Here is a 15,446-nt window from a genome sequence, read left to right as displayed (position 1 = left end):
CCTTTGCTCTGCCAACAGGTAGAAATACTTTCAACAAACCTGTGGGCCTTTCTTTTTGTATTATAAAAACATTTTCTAAAGCTGTCATGGTTGCAAAAACCTTAAGTGTACAGCTAATAATTTTGTGTTTGTGTGGGTTTAACAAATGCTGAAATGTTTTGCCTGCTTCTCTCTTTGCCTAAATGGATATTTTAAGATTATATCTTCTCAGTTTTCCAACAGAAGTAATCTTCTCTCACTTACCTTCTCCCAGAAAGAAAAATTGCTGAAAAAACAACCTGTCTTCTGTCCAAAATCCTTGCCACAGTAGCTAAAGTAGTTTGTCAAGGTCTTTGTCTTCATGGATGTAAACGTACCTTAACTGTTCATAACAATATATGTGGATAGGTGCACCTTTTTGTGGTCTCTCTTCCCTGAAACAGGAGTTGTTTTGACTTCTAGTCAGTTTTACAAGACTGACAATACCACAGTCAGACTCATGTGGTTGTTATTCAGAAAAGCTGTTGGATGTAATAGCTGCCTTCTGTTTCTCAAGAGACAGAGAGGTGGCTGCTGTTGGGTGCAGCTGATAAATCTGAGCACACACATTTTCTACAAAGTACCTTGAGACCGTGAATTCAGACAGACTGGAGGACTTCTTTTATGTACTGTGTGTTAATGTAGGAATGAACTGTTGATTTTGATTACAGGGTTGTGCACTGAAAGTGCATGAGGTGCCTCCTCCTGCCAGTGAATTTAAATCCGGCCTAAAAGCAAAGTGTGGTTAGTGATATCCTAGCTAGAAAACACGTTGGAAGATGCAGGACCCTCATATTTTCACTTTATTTTAAGATAAATAGGAGTTGCATTTGCTTTTCTGGGTTTTGGTCTGTGTACAGTTTGATTGCTAGACTCCATATTTTGAACACCAGAGATCATTTTTTTCAGGTATTTACTTGTACTGTGATGGATGTATGGTCCTTCAGCCAAGAGTTTGTCTGCAGGTGTATTGTTCAGACATACAGAATAGAAGTCTTAAACAGAAAATTTCTTTACTTACACTTTCAAGGTACTTTATTGCTCTTTGGTGAGATGATATTTTTAACATTTTACTGGGTGTTTAAGTATAGAACTGAAGTTTGTGTCTGAATCACAGATGTTTTTAATTATTATTTTTTCTTATGTTGCTCCAGTTGAGGAAAGTTAGAATGAATGCTGGATTATTTCTCTTCTTTGTGCTTCAATTTCAGTTGAAATGGCTTTTCAGATACTGGATTTTATTAATTGCCAAGTGTTCAGAGATAATATATGACTATATGAAATAGTTATTTAGATTAACAGAGCCTGTATAATTGCATGAGAAAAAGTAGGAATTGCCTATGGTATCATGAAGTGCAAGCAGAGCTATTTTGCTTGTCCTTAGGAGCAGAACTGGGGAGTCCAGGGGTTAAAACTATTCTGCAGATGCAGATGCTCTGGAATAAACAGAACTAAACTGGGAAGAAAGGTACTAATTTCTTGCTTCAGACTGTTCTCTTTCCTGACTCCACCTCATTCCCTCAGGAGTGGGGAGGAAACAGCAGAGGAGTTCAGCTGAGTGACTCATGAGAAGTATTCTAGAAGTATTGTAACTTATATTCATGGTGATGCTGAACACTCATCTCTGTCTGTATGTGATAAAATTAGCTTATACTGGGGCACTGTTTACTTAGAGCTGTAGCTGTTAAAAGCAATTTTTTGTCTTCTGAAGAAATACACAGGTTAGGTATTTGCCTTGCAAAGGTGATATATGACTTGGTTCTAAGTTTTTTTCCTTTTTACTGGAACCTGACAGAACAATTTTCTTCCATTCCTAGATCTTTATAATCATAGAAAATATTACATGAAACCAGTGGGATCAGCCCAGAAAAAAACTTGGTAAATGCTGATTGGCAAGAGAGAAATCCTTATCTGAGTAGATTCTTTCATACTGAATGTCCTTTGGTTTTTGGTGTCATCAGCAGGGCTGCTGCAGTCTTTTGCTTATTTGTTCCTAGAGAAGAGAGCAGATCCATAGAAAAAAGATTGCTATTTTTAGCTGATTCAGAGTTCATATTTTTTCTGTCTAGTGTAGATGGCAGACATCTGTGTTTTAACCTGCAGGTTGCATTCTTGTAATATATTCTCTTTATATTCACCCATTAAAGACTCTTGAAACTTGATTTACTTAAAGACAATTGTAGTTTGAAAATTGCAACACTGTTTTTTTTCCTTACAGCTACCATGTCAACAAAAAAAGCCTTTATTTTCGCAAAAATGCATATCATCATTGCACTTCTTAAAATTTGAGAGTTAAGTGTGGAGCTCTTACTTTGCTAACAGATCTTGCGGAGGTCATCGGATCACCACTCAAACCCCTGCAGACATCGCATTCTTTTTTTAAGTTAGGCCATTTTTGAGCCTTCTTTCCTACTTCTCATTTCATAAGCTTTTGTATGGAAATAGATGACATTTGGAGAAGATGAATGATGATGACCTGCTGTCTTCAGTTATTTTAAGTTTTATTAATACAAACTGTGTGAGATGCAATGTTCTTTATACCTTCGCAAAGTTCTGTTATGATTCCTAAATTAGTTTGAGGAACAGAAGCTTAAATTAATCATCTTGAATTTACTCTGCTTTCATACTCTGTTGCTATTAACTCTTCTATACAGAAAGTTGTTAGTCTAGATAAGCTGCTGAAAAATTGAAGCCTTAGTTTGGATTCTCACAGTAGAATTTTAAACAGCTTTTGTTTTTTAGAAGACCTCTTAACTAACATTAGAAACTGCATTTTGTGCATCAGAAGATACTTTGGATGGTTTTTTGAAATTGAAAGAAGAGGTCATTAGAGATGCTGATTGCATTGAGATGAAGGCACAGCGTTTGGTTGAAGGGGATGTAAGGGGGAAATACCAGTTATTTGTGAGCAAAAATTAAATATCCAGAACTAGGTTTTCCTTTGGTTATGGAAGAAATCGCACACACACAGTCCTACCATGAGCAGGGTGGTTTTGCTTACTTACATGGTTTAGATTGCTACAGAAATCAATATAATATTGACTCAGTTGTGCTGGTTCTCTTTCTAATGCAAACTATGATGTACTGGCATTTAACTCTCTCTTGTAATATCAGAATTCAAAAACATGCAATGTTAGGTGAGACATATGTTAACTTGCTTTTGGAAATTATTTATATTAATTGTATTATATCTAAGATCGCTAGAATAATTATCAGAGTAAATTAAAATGTTCTGTATTTTCACAATTAACTGAGAGTGAAAGCATACTTTTAAAGGTAACTATTGAATTTCTAGCTGACTTTGAAGCATTAATTACAAAGGTAAAAAATGGACCTTATTCAGATTATTTGAACTAAATTAGGCGTTATCTCTACCTACCAATGTGTTCAGTTGGTAATTCCAAAAAAAGCATATGGAACCATTGGCATTTGCTTACTGCATAAATGTACTGACTCTTGAGAAGTGTTCATTTACACGAACATATGGGCTTAGCTGGAAAACCATTATCTAGCAAGTGTGTGTGTATCATATGAAGCTTGAGTATGCATTTTGCCAGTATTTTGCTTTTGCACATAAAATCTGAGTTTTCATTTTTTAAAAAATTCATGTTTAGTTATGCAAATAAGCTAAAGGGTCTGTTCCTTGGGGCATTTTTCACAAATAGAAAGCAAGCTATTTTCTATGTTGTGGTTGTGTTGTATAGCAGACAGTAGGGTGTTGCAATAGCTGAGCTTTGAGGATGTCCATGGTTTATTAGAACTAGTTATGCTGTGGCCAAGAAGAACATGAGTTGTCATATGTACTCAGGTGAATCTGTCTTGTTGCTTTTTAATAAATGGCTGAAATGCTAGAACAAAGCAGTGTGGTGTACAAATCATTGCTTTTTTTTTTGTAATTAAGACCAAAACTATAAGATTTCAAAACAACTAGACTCTATGTAATGAACAGAATATATTATAAAGTTATTTGTTAGTTTTGAAAAATTTTAATCTGAAGTTTCATGATGAATCAGAATCTGGTGCTATATTCTGGTGCTATATTCTGCCAGGCCAGGACTCTTGAGGTTAGGGAGCCCTTGCCCAAGGTACTTTTTTTCACTTAGAATAAGTTTCACCTGCATAAAGTGTCGGGGGAAAAGAGGTGTTTAAGCAATTCATTATGTTACAATCAAGCTACTGTAGGCATTTTTGAAAGAGTTCATGTAAGCTTTTCCTGTCTGTGGCCCCCAAAGGTGGGAATTCAGTATGTCTATTTATATCCAAACCATTTACACACCATTAAAACCTGTCTTCCTCTCTGTCTGGATTCCTGTGTGAAACCTGAGTGCAAATATTTTATCGAAGAGCTATAAACTTGCTCACCATTGACAAATTCTGCTCTTAGCAGCCACTGAAGGACATCAGAATTGCCTTCATGCTGCACAGCAGGAGCAAAAACCCTCCCTCTGTTCCTGTAGCACTGAAGCTTATCCAGCAACTTTTGACAGAAGCCATTTACATAATACACCCACGAGCCAGCACCATTTAGGCAGATTCAAGCTGAAGTATTTATTCAGCAAGTTGTAGGGCTTCATATTGTACTTCATTATTATGGTATATTTTAATAATATTATATTTAAATTATACTTAATGTAATTTTTTTTTCAAGCTGAGGTTGTGTTTGTCTGTACTAATTGCAAAAACCCACGGGTTTGGTCATTAATAACTGGCTTTTTAATCGTCAGCCTATTGCTTTAAGATTTTACTTTTCATTTAATTTTCAGAGGGTTTGTGTGGGGCATTTGTTGTCTTTAGTGAGTTAAGTGAGGACTGTTTTGCTGCTCTGACCAGTGCCATATGAAAGCAGTTAAAGTGCTGGAATTGTTTACTGCCTAAAGTGTAGTTAGTCAGCAGAGCCAGTACACCACATTGCTTTGCGGCTTTTAGTGGAAAATATTAAACAGTCGCTCTTTCTTCAGTTATAGAATTTGTACGTTTTCAGCTGCGTTAGTCACCGAACTGGCGCAGGCTGCAAAGACTGCCCCCAAAAAAAGCAAAAGGCGGGTTTTTTTTGGTGCCAGAGGAAGTTGCCCTGGGAGCGGTGCTGGGCGCTCTGTAAGTGTGACATGTGAGCATTCCGAGGCACTGCACCCTGGCAGGCTGCAGTCGCTGCTCCGCTCGCCAGCCTGCTGCTCAGGGGGAGCGCTGCCGTGGCACTGCTGGGTGCCGCTCCTGCCGACTCGGACAGCCGAGCTGCTTTTCGGGCTTACAAGGCTATCTGCTGATTGTATAATTTAATTTGTCAAGGAAAAACCTGATAAGCAGAAGCTCTAACTGAAGAGGAGAATCGTGTTGGCGCAGTGACAGATGTTCGGATAAAGAAGTTGGCTCACAGAAGATGTACAGAGTCTGATTTTTTTTTTTTCCTTTTTTTTCCTCCCCCTCAGTCTGAATGAAGACTATCATGGGAACTGCATTCACATGGTGATCAAAAGAAACACTTGAGTGATGAACTGCTTTTGCAGAAGTCTTCTAAGGCAGTAATTTGAGCTTTTGTGTGCAGTAGCTAGCTTGTTTTGCTGAAGCATTCCTCCTCGACAGTATTTCTGCCTTACGCATTCCCTGATGGAGAAGCCACAGCTACTGCCTGGTGAAGGAAAAATGAACGCTCCGCATTGCTCGTGTCCCTGACGGAGTAACACCGGCTGCGCTGCTTTTGCTGGATTCAGCCGGCAATATTATTCAAGGAGTTCATTGTCCCTGTGCTCTGACTCATTGCATGTAAATGTGCTGCAGCCGTGCTGCACGTTGCAGCTATTTTCTTGCATGGGAAAGAATTCTTTTCCTCTGAGCAGGTCCTGAATAACTGCTGAAGCGAGATGTGTTTTTCTGTCTGGACTGTTTTTGACATTGAGAAAGGAAGCTGTAGAATGGCAGGATGATGGGGAGGCACGTTTATTTTCAGTCACCAGAAAGCCTGTGAGGTTTGATTTAAACTGACCTTGCAGGAGCGGGAATAGCTGCGGCCGGCTCTCTCGGGGCAATTGTTCCTTGTTCCGTCCTCTGCAGGACAGAGTCGTGTCTTCTGCAACAATGACTTCACTGTGGGGGTAGAAGGACGCTGTGGAAGTTGTGACATTAACAAAGACAAATTTGCTTCTGAAAGGACAGCTGTGTGCGGCAGTGAGTGCTGTTCGAATGGAATTGGATCTCGGGATATTTTTATCAGCTGTTCCACAGTTTCGTTATTGTGGTTTCGATGCTTAGGGACTTTTTATTTTATAAAGAACAACTTTTTTTTCAGCAGTGTCTTGAACATCTCGTAGTGTTTAAGTCTGGAAAATGAAGCGTGGGGGGGGATTGGAATGTCCCTTTCTAGATGGTAAGACAGCAGCAGTAGCACTCACAAGTTGGTGAGGGCCTGTGAAACAGGTGAAAGTGTTTCCTCTATGGTCACTGTTGTCATACCTGCAGTCTGCTTCCAAAAATACCATTGCTGGCATTTTCTTGTTTGCTTTTGCTTCCTCAAACGGATCGAATGAGTCGAGTCTGTATTGTTGTTTTGGAGGAGGAGGAAGATGATTCTCCCACATTTATTTCCAATTTACCTCAGGAAAATGTATCTGTGCATCCATCACCCTCTGGAAACGTGCTGGTAAGGCATGTTGTTTGTTGGCATATTTCCTGCTTATAATGCTGTCTCATACCGATAGCTATATTCGTAAGATAAGGATGAATATGTACAATGTTGAAACAAGACAAGGTGATGAAATCTGCATGTAATAAAGATGGAAAAAGCTGAAACTTAGTGGTAGAATTTATGCGTGCAAGGGTCCTTCATGTAACCTTATTTATGGTGCAGCAAGAACAGGTCGTGATTCTTGTGTAATAGCAGTGGGGTTTTAGAAGGCTTGGGGAGGTGTATTTGAAGAAAATGGGTTTTCCCTGCTCCACTTCTCACTCTTCAATAGTACATTTATGCAGTACCACTTTAGAAGCTGATGTGATCATTGTATTATAATCATATGCTGTGTTTATTTTGAGAACTGATAAGAGTACATAGTTACATCAAACAAGAGCAATTCTAAGCTTAAATAAAAATTAACATAAGTCACAATCTTGGTATAACTGTTAGATTCAAGTTAGCACTTTCTGAAAATGATCAACACTGGGGACTGTGCTTTTATTGCTTTAAATTATTTTATTCTGTCAAGTGACTGACTTAAATCTTGCTAGCATACCTCAGCAGCTTTTCTTACTTACTAAGAAAGCCTGCTATATTTAGTAATAGATGTGTGTGAGTGTGAATTTGTTACCATACTTATCTGATGCACTTTGCTTTCCCACTCTGTCTAAACAGGTGAAAGACTTCCAGTAACTTGAGTCACTTGCTAATGTAAAAGGGGATTGTTTGCTTATACTGTATAGAATTTGCAGCATGTAATGACCACCCTAATTTTGTTCTAAGGCATTCTCTTTTCAGCTGTTATAAGCTTGTCTTCTCAGCTCCTTTTTTTTCTTTCACATATATATTTAATTGACTTAGAGGATGTCCATGTGTTTGAGGTTTTTAAAACTTGCGATTTCTTTGTTTCCAAATACTGGTGCTGGTTTCTTTGTTTTACTGCCTGGAATGGGTTTTTTCATCATTACCTTGGGTTTCTGTTATGTATCAAAAAAACCTGTATGTGTATCACTAAAACCTAAAATTATGTTTTATTTTAAGACGTGTTTTTTCTTTATTTTAGCCACCATTGGTTCAAGCTATATTTAATGGAGATCCTGATGAAGTTCGAGCACTAATATTTAAGAAAGAAGATGTTAATTTTCAGGTAAAATCAAATATAATTATCTTTGAATATATTTTAATTTTGAGTATATTTTAATTTTATTTGTTATATCTTTCTACTCTACTAATTTCTTAAAAACTTTGCTCATTCTTGAGCTGTACATTTTATATTCTAGGCTAAGTAATGCTTGTACATACACTTAATACTGGGAATCAGGTGTATAGCTTTGCAGATTTGTGTGAATAGTAAAGACCTAATTTTATATTCCTTGTAAATGTTAGCTCTGCAGTGCTCGGATAACTGCAAAGTTTGTTTATAGAGTTGCATCAGACTAATTTGCAGAAAGCTAGACTGGTTGAGTGTGATGCTATGTAGACTTGAATTGTTTTTAAATTTAATATAGCATATAGTATACATGAGAAAATTATAGGAACAAACTTTGGGGTTTCAGTAGGTACATTTAATAGTGGATTTTAAAAAGGGAAGCCTAATGGTTGTATTTGTGAGAATGAGAAACTGGGTTTTTATTTTTGCAGTGCTGCAAACTCAGGCACTGCAGACATAAAAAAATATGCTGAAATGATACTAAGTTTGTTCCACTGGGTGATATTCAAGATTTAAACAGCACGCAGTTGCCGTATTTCTATTAAAATTCTAATATTCGTGTTTGACACTAGGAAAGATAATATAGCATAAACTCTTTACATGGATTAGAAGTTGCTTTGATTATTACAGCAAAATAGCACACACCATTTAGGGCTTATGCTACAGGAATGTATATAGCTGTTTCTCCTCCAAATGCCTTAGAGCAAGAGTGATGCTAAAGGGCAAAGGCTAAGATGTAGTTGCTACCTAGGGCCCCATTTAAGACCATAATGATTGTTTACACTTTCTTCTGGGGAGATGTAAACCAAAAGCAAATATTTAGTTTGGTATGTCTCTTTTGACATTTAAAAGCATTCTGCAGAATTTACAGCTGAGAAATGCCACGTGAAGTGAAAAGTCCCAGTGTAAGGGAGCTCTCCTATTGTCTTGAAGTGCTTGAGTAGGACCCTACATAAAGAAATTTTTGTCAAATCTGAAGCTTTGTTTGATAAGGTTGGACTTTTTATCCTCTTTTAGGAGTTTTGTATGTCATTAAGCAAGATTGTATGATGAATTATGCAAAAAGACTTAATATTCTGTTTCCTTAGGAGAGCATTAGTTTTTGTATCCTTCCCAGGTCTGCATCTATATGCTCTGGTCACATGGCCATTTTTGTTTCTAGAAGATAATTAGTGTTGTTACTTTGTATTCATTCATGTGTTAAAGTCAGGTTTTGCATTCATAGCTCAAGAGCTTGTAAACAAAGTTAGGTTTACTATCTTCCTGCTTTTTTTTTTAAATGATGTATTACCAAAGCCTCTGCTGTATTTCAGCATGTATATGGGAGTGGTTTGGTATTGGGTTTTGTTCTTTCTCAAGTTCTGTCGAACACTTGCAAATAAATAGGAAGATAGAAAGTCAAATTACATGCTTAAATAGGAAAGCTCATATTTTTTGCTGTCTTTGAAGAGAATTACTTCATATTGCCAGGTACTTATATTGTAGGAAGAATAGTCAAAATCTGGAGGTTTTTACATTTTATGTCTTAATTTCTTATTTTTTAAAATTCCTTTCTGTGAATACATCTCCCTTTAACAGAACACGTGTGCACTAGGTGTTAGCCTAGTAACACCCAAGGTGTGGTTAGAGTCCACACAGGACAAATAAGCCATTTTCACAATCACCTTCTTCAGCACAGGGAGATGCTTATCACACATGACCACTGTGTGGTTTTATTATCATGGCAGTCCTAGTCCTGCTACAGTATTTGATATTGGATTTACATTTATCCCTTAAATGCTGTTTGTTGGGACTAAATGAGCACGTGAATTCTCCCATTGTCTGGTAAAAATGAAGTAGACTGCCTAATACCTTTTTCTGTGTGTCTGTGTGCATTTTGTTGCTTTCCTTGGGTTTTTTGTTGAAAACGTCCTTGGCTGGAGGTAATATATCTCTACATAAGTCTAGATCCAGAGTTGCTCCCTGAGCTGTGTTACAGTTTGGTATGGACAGAAGAAGGGAAAAAGTGAAGAAAATGTGGTAGTTATTTACATTCCTAAAAAATAGGAGGATTAGGATAAACTGTTTTGACCAGTGTGGATTGTATTAGACCAGTATATACTGGATTTTTTTTTCCATGTTGCTATCCAAATATTTCAGTCGTTATTTGAATTCCAGAGTCACTCCCTCCAATGCCTCTGCAGAGTCATTTCCCCCTCTCAAGAGTAACTAATTATTTTGCAGTTTGTAGTCTAATAGTTGAGATTCCTTCCATCCTCCCTTCCCCTGTGCATGGGCCAGCCTCTGTAACTGGAGACCCAGCAGCATTCTGTGAGTTAATTTTGCCCAAAAGTGAACTGAAGATAGGGCTCTTGTACATCTTTGTTGTGACAGTGACGTTCATCTAGGAAGGTTTTCTGTGATGAAATGTGGGTATTTTTTCCTTGTGTTTCATCCAGCTTCATTTACCTTCTTTCTTTTATGAAATCTATCAGATTGTGAGTTGCTCTGTGTGTGACTGTAAGATAATGTACAAATAGAAAATGGGCTTTTTTCAAGAAGAAAATTGTTTTCTGTTCATGCCACACCAGCCTCTTGAGTCACAGGCTCAGTTTAGATTTAGAAAGTATGTATTGTATTCTGTCTGCTCTTGTAATCTTTTGTGAAGAAAGAACAAATTGAGTGTATCCCTAGCTGCTTAAACTGCGGTTCAGAAAGGCTTACCCTCCCTGCAAGCTGGAAATGTGCAGCTCTTTATAGACAAAACTGATTTATAGGAACTTTGTTCAAATAAATTGTTTGGAAGGTGTACATTCCTGAGGCTCCAGTTAATGGAAAAAAAACCCCAAAACCAGAGAGGATGGGGTTGCTTTTCACTCATCTTTCCCAAGACAGCTTGAGTAACTGTAGCTGCTTGTTTCATGAATCAGGCTTAAATCACATGTATCACATATGTCAAACAGCATAGAGTTTCTGTTACAAGCATGACTTTTGCTATGCTGTGTGTGTTTAAAAAATATTATTTCTTGGTACCACCTTGATCTTTTGAAACTTGACAGAAGGGAAAATCTTGCGTGATAATGGACACATTTAATATCTTTTAGTTAATGGAGATCCTCAATGTTTCCTGCTCTTGCTAATTAGATTAGCATGGCTGGTTTGAATTCTACTTTTCAGCAATTAGTTTTGGCTAACTGAATGATTTCAGCATTGCATTTATAAATTACTGTTGGTTTGGACTTCTTTTTTAAGATTTGGAGACCTGTTACTGTTGTAAACTCTGCCATTTCTGTTTGTAATCAAAACCTGGATGATGTACATTCAGTTTAAAAGATCATGAAAATGGAATATTTCATCTCAGCTATTAGTTAAGAATGTAATTCTCTCAAGGGAATACCAGCTCAGTGTCAAAAATGATTTAAAGGTTGCAGATCTGACTACTGAAGCGATGGTTCAAAATCAGAACAATTTCTCCTCCTCCTAGACCTATTAGGGTAGTATTTCTTGTCATGAAAATTGATACTTGAGGTAACCCAATATGCATTTTTTATAACCCCACTGCACTTGATCTTAGCTGAGGGGACAAACATCTGATCCTCTCTGGAACTGATGTTAGTGTGTCTCTTGCTCTTCTCATACTAAATCCAAACAAGCTTTTTTGGTTTTTTTTTTCAGGAATCCCAAAATCACACAGATCTCTCACAATGCTCAAAAGTGCTCACTGTTGCTATATAAAATAGTAATATTGACATATGTGACGAGTGACTTAAAAATTAAGTACCTGGATCTTGCTTTATATTGTGCTTTGTGAGATTAAAATAGATTTAAACTATGAAATGTTCTAAAGCTGCTTTATGTGTGAGTTGGTGTTTTTTCCCCAACATAAAATGTAATAATGGGAAGTTAAATTCCTCATACTGTACCATTACAGCCATTGTTACCCTGTAGCAATCAGGGTTCTCTCTATGGTTTCTATTCTGAATTATTGATCTGGCATGGCTTCTAATGTAATGTCTTTTTTGTATAGTAAGTAAACACAAAGTAAAAATTCACCTGTGCTGCTATTTTGGGAAGAAGGGAAAAACAAAATCCAACCATGCAAACAAATGATGTTTTGTCTGCACTCCCTAACCCACACCTATATTCGATAGCATTGAAGCGTTGCCCATAAATCCCAAGTTTTTTTGGTGGGACTGGCAAGGGCTATGATCCTGTAGCACCAAAGTGCTGGGTACAAACAGAATGGCTAAAATTCTGTCTGACTGGTGGTAGGGTGGCTCCATGGATGGCTGTTCCAGTGGAGATGTGGGCTTCATTTCCAGTCCTGCCAGTTGTGGGTTTGCATAACTTCTTCTTTGTGTTTTTTGCATAGTAGGAGAATGCTGCTGGATGTTCTAGGATAAGACACAACATTAAGTCATCCTACTCTTCAGGTCACTGTATATACTGACAGAAGAAAGTTGGCTTTTCAGTCTAGTGACTAGACTAGGACTCCTTATACAGCATCAGGTCTGGCTACCAGGAGAATTAGATTATTGGGGGTCTCAAATATCTTAGTTATTTAAGATTGAATCATTAAAATTTCAGTACAGTTTAAATAACAAGAAGGATTCTTTGAGGTGATGGTTATGGTCAGGAAAGCCTAAAAGAAAGAGGTTAAATAGAAAAAATAGGTAATGGATTTATGATCACCTGGCTTTCATCTTTATACTTGTTGTTTGAACTACTGGAGTATCAGGTGTCTTTCTGTACACTTGAGAGTGCAGTGTAGAAGAGGAAAGCCTGAATTATTTGGCTGCAGTATGGAACATTCTACAAGATCTAATGAAATTTGGTGTTCTGATCATGCAAGTGAATCCTGTGCCTACTTCATACATTAAAAGAATTTTTGTATATGTTGTCCTGTGGGAAATTGTAATTGCTCTCTAATTCAGCAATTACACTGAAGTATTTCTCAGTGTAAAGAACCTTACATGAGTAAATATCATGGACTTGCTTGAAAACAAATGAATGAGAAGCTATAATTTGCAATGAGTTAAAAATAATCATTAGGTATTTTCTTATCTTTGTGTTCATGATGTTTCTGTAACCAATTATTTTACCAATTACTAATGTGGATTTTCTTGTTTGTTTTTTATAAAAAGTATGCATGCAAACTACAAATGTAAATTCACTTTAGTTTGTCTTATCTGTGCTTCTAGAAACTTTTCTGCGCTAACTGGTATGCATAATTGTTTGAGCTATGCCATTTGTTATCAGTGCCTGAGAGTCACTGTTAGTGTAAGAATTTGCTGGTAGTGACAAGTGGAAGAAGTTCTCAAAGCAGGTTAATAAGTGATGCTCTTTACAGTGGTGGTGGATGTGCAGCACCATATTTCTGTGCTTTTGGTGAGAGCAAGACTCTCAGAGAGGCTGTTTTTAACAGGGAGTGGAAATAGTGTTGAGGACAGGGGAGAAGACATTGGCAGTTTTGCAGAGATTTGTATGGGCCAAATAAAAGCAATGGCATGTCCTAACAGTCCTCCTTTCCACTTCAGGAATGCTGACACTATTGTTCAGGAAAAGGAGTTCATAGTGGTTTGTGATTTGGTGTACTCTGTATGTTTGTAGGGAAATAATTTTCCAGACCAGTTCAGCTGCAACACCTCTGGGTTCTAGAGAAAGCTTCTGGCAGTCACAGCAAAGCTACCCTCTGGTTTCTGTACCTAAACTGGTGAGAGTAAATAGTGGTTAAAAATCAGTGTAATGTAGCAAAAGCTAAGCAGGAGTTGTGAAGAGTTTTTAATTCTTCAAGTTGTGTTTCTGAACAGGTGAGATGATGGGTTTGCTAACCATTCTATTTGTCCCAGACATGCCCCACAACCAGTGTTGGTAACTATTTTTGTCAGGTTCTTGGAGGCAAATCAGATGATTTACAGGAAGGACTTTTTCACTGGCAACTGGTGTTAGCAACAAAAACTTGCACTAAAGTAACTATTTGTTACTGTGGAGCAGCATCTTGCTGTATTCTTTGGCAGGACAGACAGAGTGTCTGGTTTGCTCATTTGAATGCAAGGGAAGAATTAAAAAGATGCCCAGAAAATAGTAAAATGTTCTGAAGAACAGACTTTATTTTTTTTAGTTCCTATTTTAATAGGTCAGGTTATACACTTTTGGTTTCTTAGTTGTTGCCATTGCTTAAAAGTCTTAATCAGTTATGCATTTTTGTTCTCTAAAAGTGTCAGTCATTGGTTTTTATTGCATCTTTTGCTAATTTCCAAAGGCAGGCAAGCTTTTAATAAAGGGACATTGTAGTTATTGTACTTTGGACACTGTAGTTATTGTAACTTGAACCATCTAGACTGACATTGTGAGAATGTAGCTGCAGTAGTATTTTGGAGGAATGCACAGTTTAGACCTATTAAATAAGGCCTTCTCTCCAAAAATGTTGTAATATCTCGAGTCTCTAATCATAGCAAAGAAGTATTTAGTGAAAATGGTAACTTTTGAGGTATTAATAAAGTGCATAGAAATATTTGCATGTTTTCTGCTATATTGAGAACACTTTTATCCCTCAGAGATCATTAGAATAAAAGCAAATTTAGTTTCCTATTTTTGTAATGTGTTTTTTTTATAGCTGCTGTGTATCTTAATATTTATATCTTCACATTATAGTGATCAAATCTAGAGGAAAAATTGTTTTCAAACTGCTTGCTAGTTTCCCATATTATTTATCTATTTTAAAATCTGTTCAACCTTGAAGCCCTCTCTTTCTCCACCAGAAAGGTTTCTGTTTGGTTGAACCTTCTTTGTAGTATGTTTTTATCTTCAATTTAGAGTGTAGCAGATTTGGGGAATAAAATTCAAGGTATTTGTGAATTTGAAAGACTTCTCAATATGATGAAGAGATAGGATATGTTGTAACTTAGAGCAGCAGTAATTCCCCCTCAGTTTTCCTGCAAATAAGAACTGTATATTGAAGGACCACATACATGTGTATGCCTGTATATAAATGCATTCAAGTTATATATAAAATGTGAGCTTATTTTTTTAAAATGGTCACTTACTGAATGTTAACAACAGTAGGCATATAATAAAATGACAGTGAGAACAGGCCTCTGAAATAGCTGTAGGAGGTTGGAGAGGAAATAAAACATTCCTGTATAAACAAACACTAATAAAGAGAATTCCTGCAGTAAAATGCACTGCTGAGAAACTCAGGGCAGCAGCTGCTGCCTGGCAGCCTCTGCCTGGAACCCAGCTTCAGGGGCTGCAGCAGAGGCCAAGAAATCTTCTGTTGGGCAGGTGAGGGGCTGTGAGACTTCACAAAGCACAGGTGAACTCAGGCTGGACATAAAACACAAAACAAGCTCTGTGTGCCTTCAGACCCTTCTACTGCTAACTTCTAATAGAAGACTTTTAATTACCTATTTAAATAACACTAATTATACCTATCACTTACTAAGAGCTGATCTCTAATAAGAACTGAGAGTTTTCGTAATTAGATAGAGGCATTTAAAATGGTTAATGGCTTTAATTTGGTATGTTTTTATTTTGTGCAAAGTATATGTGAATATATTTTTTAAATGTATGGGT

The 15,446-nt window shown here is 37.0% G+C and overlaps 1 protein-coding gene across 4 annotated transcripts in view; it reads left to right on the top strand.

Moving 5' to 3' along the window:
* Positions 1-15,446, top strand: part of ANKRD28 (ankyrin repeat domain 28) — a 116,298-nt gene that overhangs the window by 35,913 nt on the left and 64,939 nt on the right. For 2 of the 4 annotated variants that reach the window (XR_010358762.1, XM_064413480.1), the window contains exons 1-2: positions 5,445-6,652; positions 7,746-7,829. Coding sequence is in view for 3 of the 4 variants with exons in the window: in XM_064413480.1 (XP_064269550.1) it covers positions 6,536-6,652; positions 7,746-7,829 (201 nt within the window). In the remaining variant the exon portion in view is untranslated. Of the gene's footprint in view, positions 1-5,444; positions 6,653-7,745; positions 7,830-15,446 lie in introns of those variants that run through there. The other 2 variants (XM_064413498.1, XM_064413488.1) reach the window with 1 other exon arrangement.

The sequence above is a fragment of the Passer domesticus genome, chromosome 1 (assembly GCF_036417665.1).
Source record: "Passer domesticus isolate bPasDom1 chromosome 1, bPasDom1.hap1, whole genome shotgun sequence".
Taxonomy (NCBI): Eukaryota; Metazoa; Chordata; class Aves; order Passeriformes; family Passeridae; genus Passer; species Passer domesticus.
This window is presented reverse-complemented; position numbering and strand designations above follow the sequence as displayed.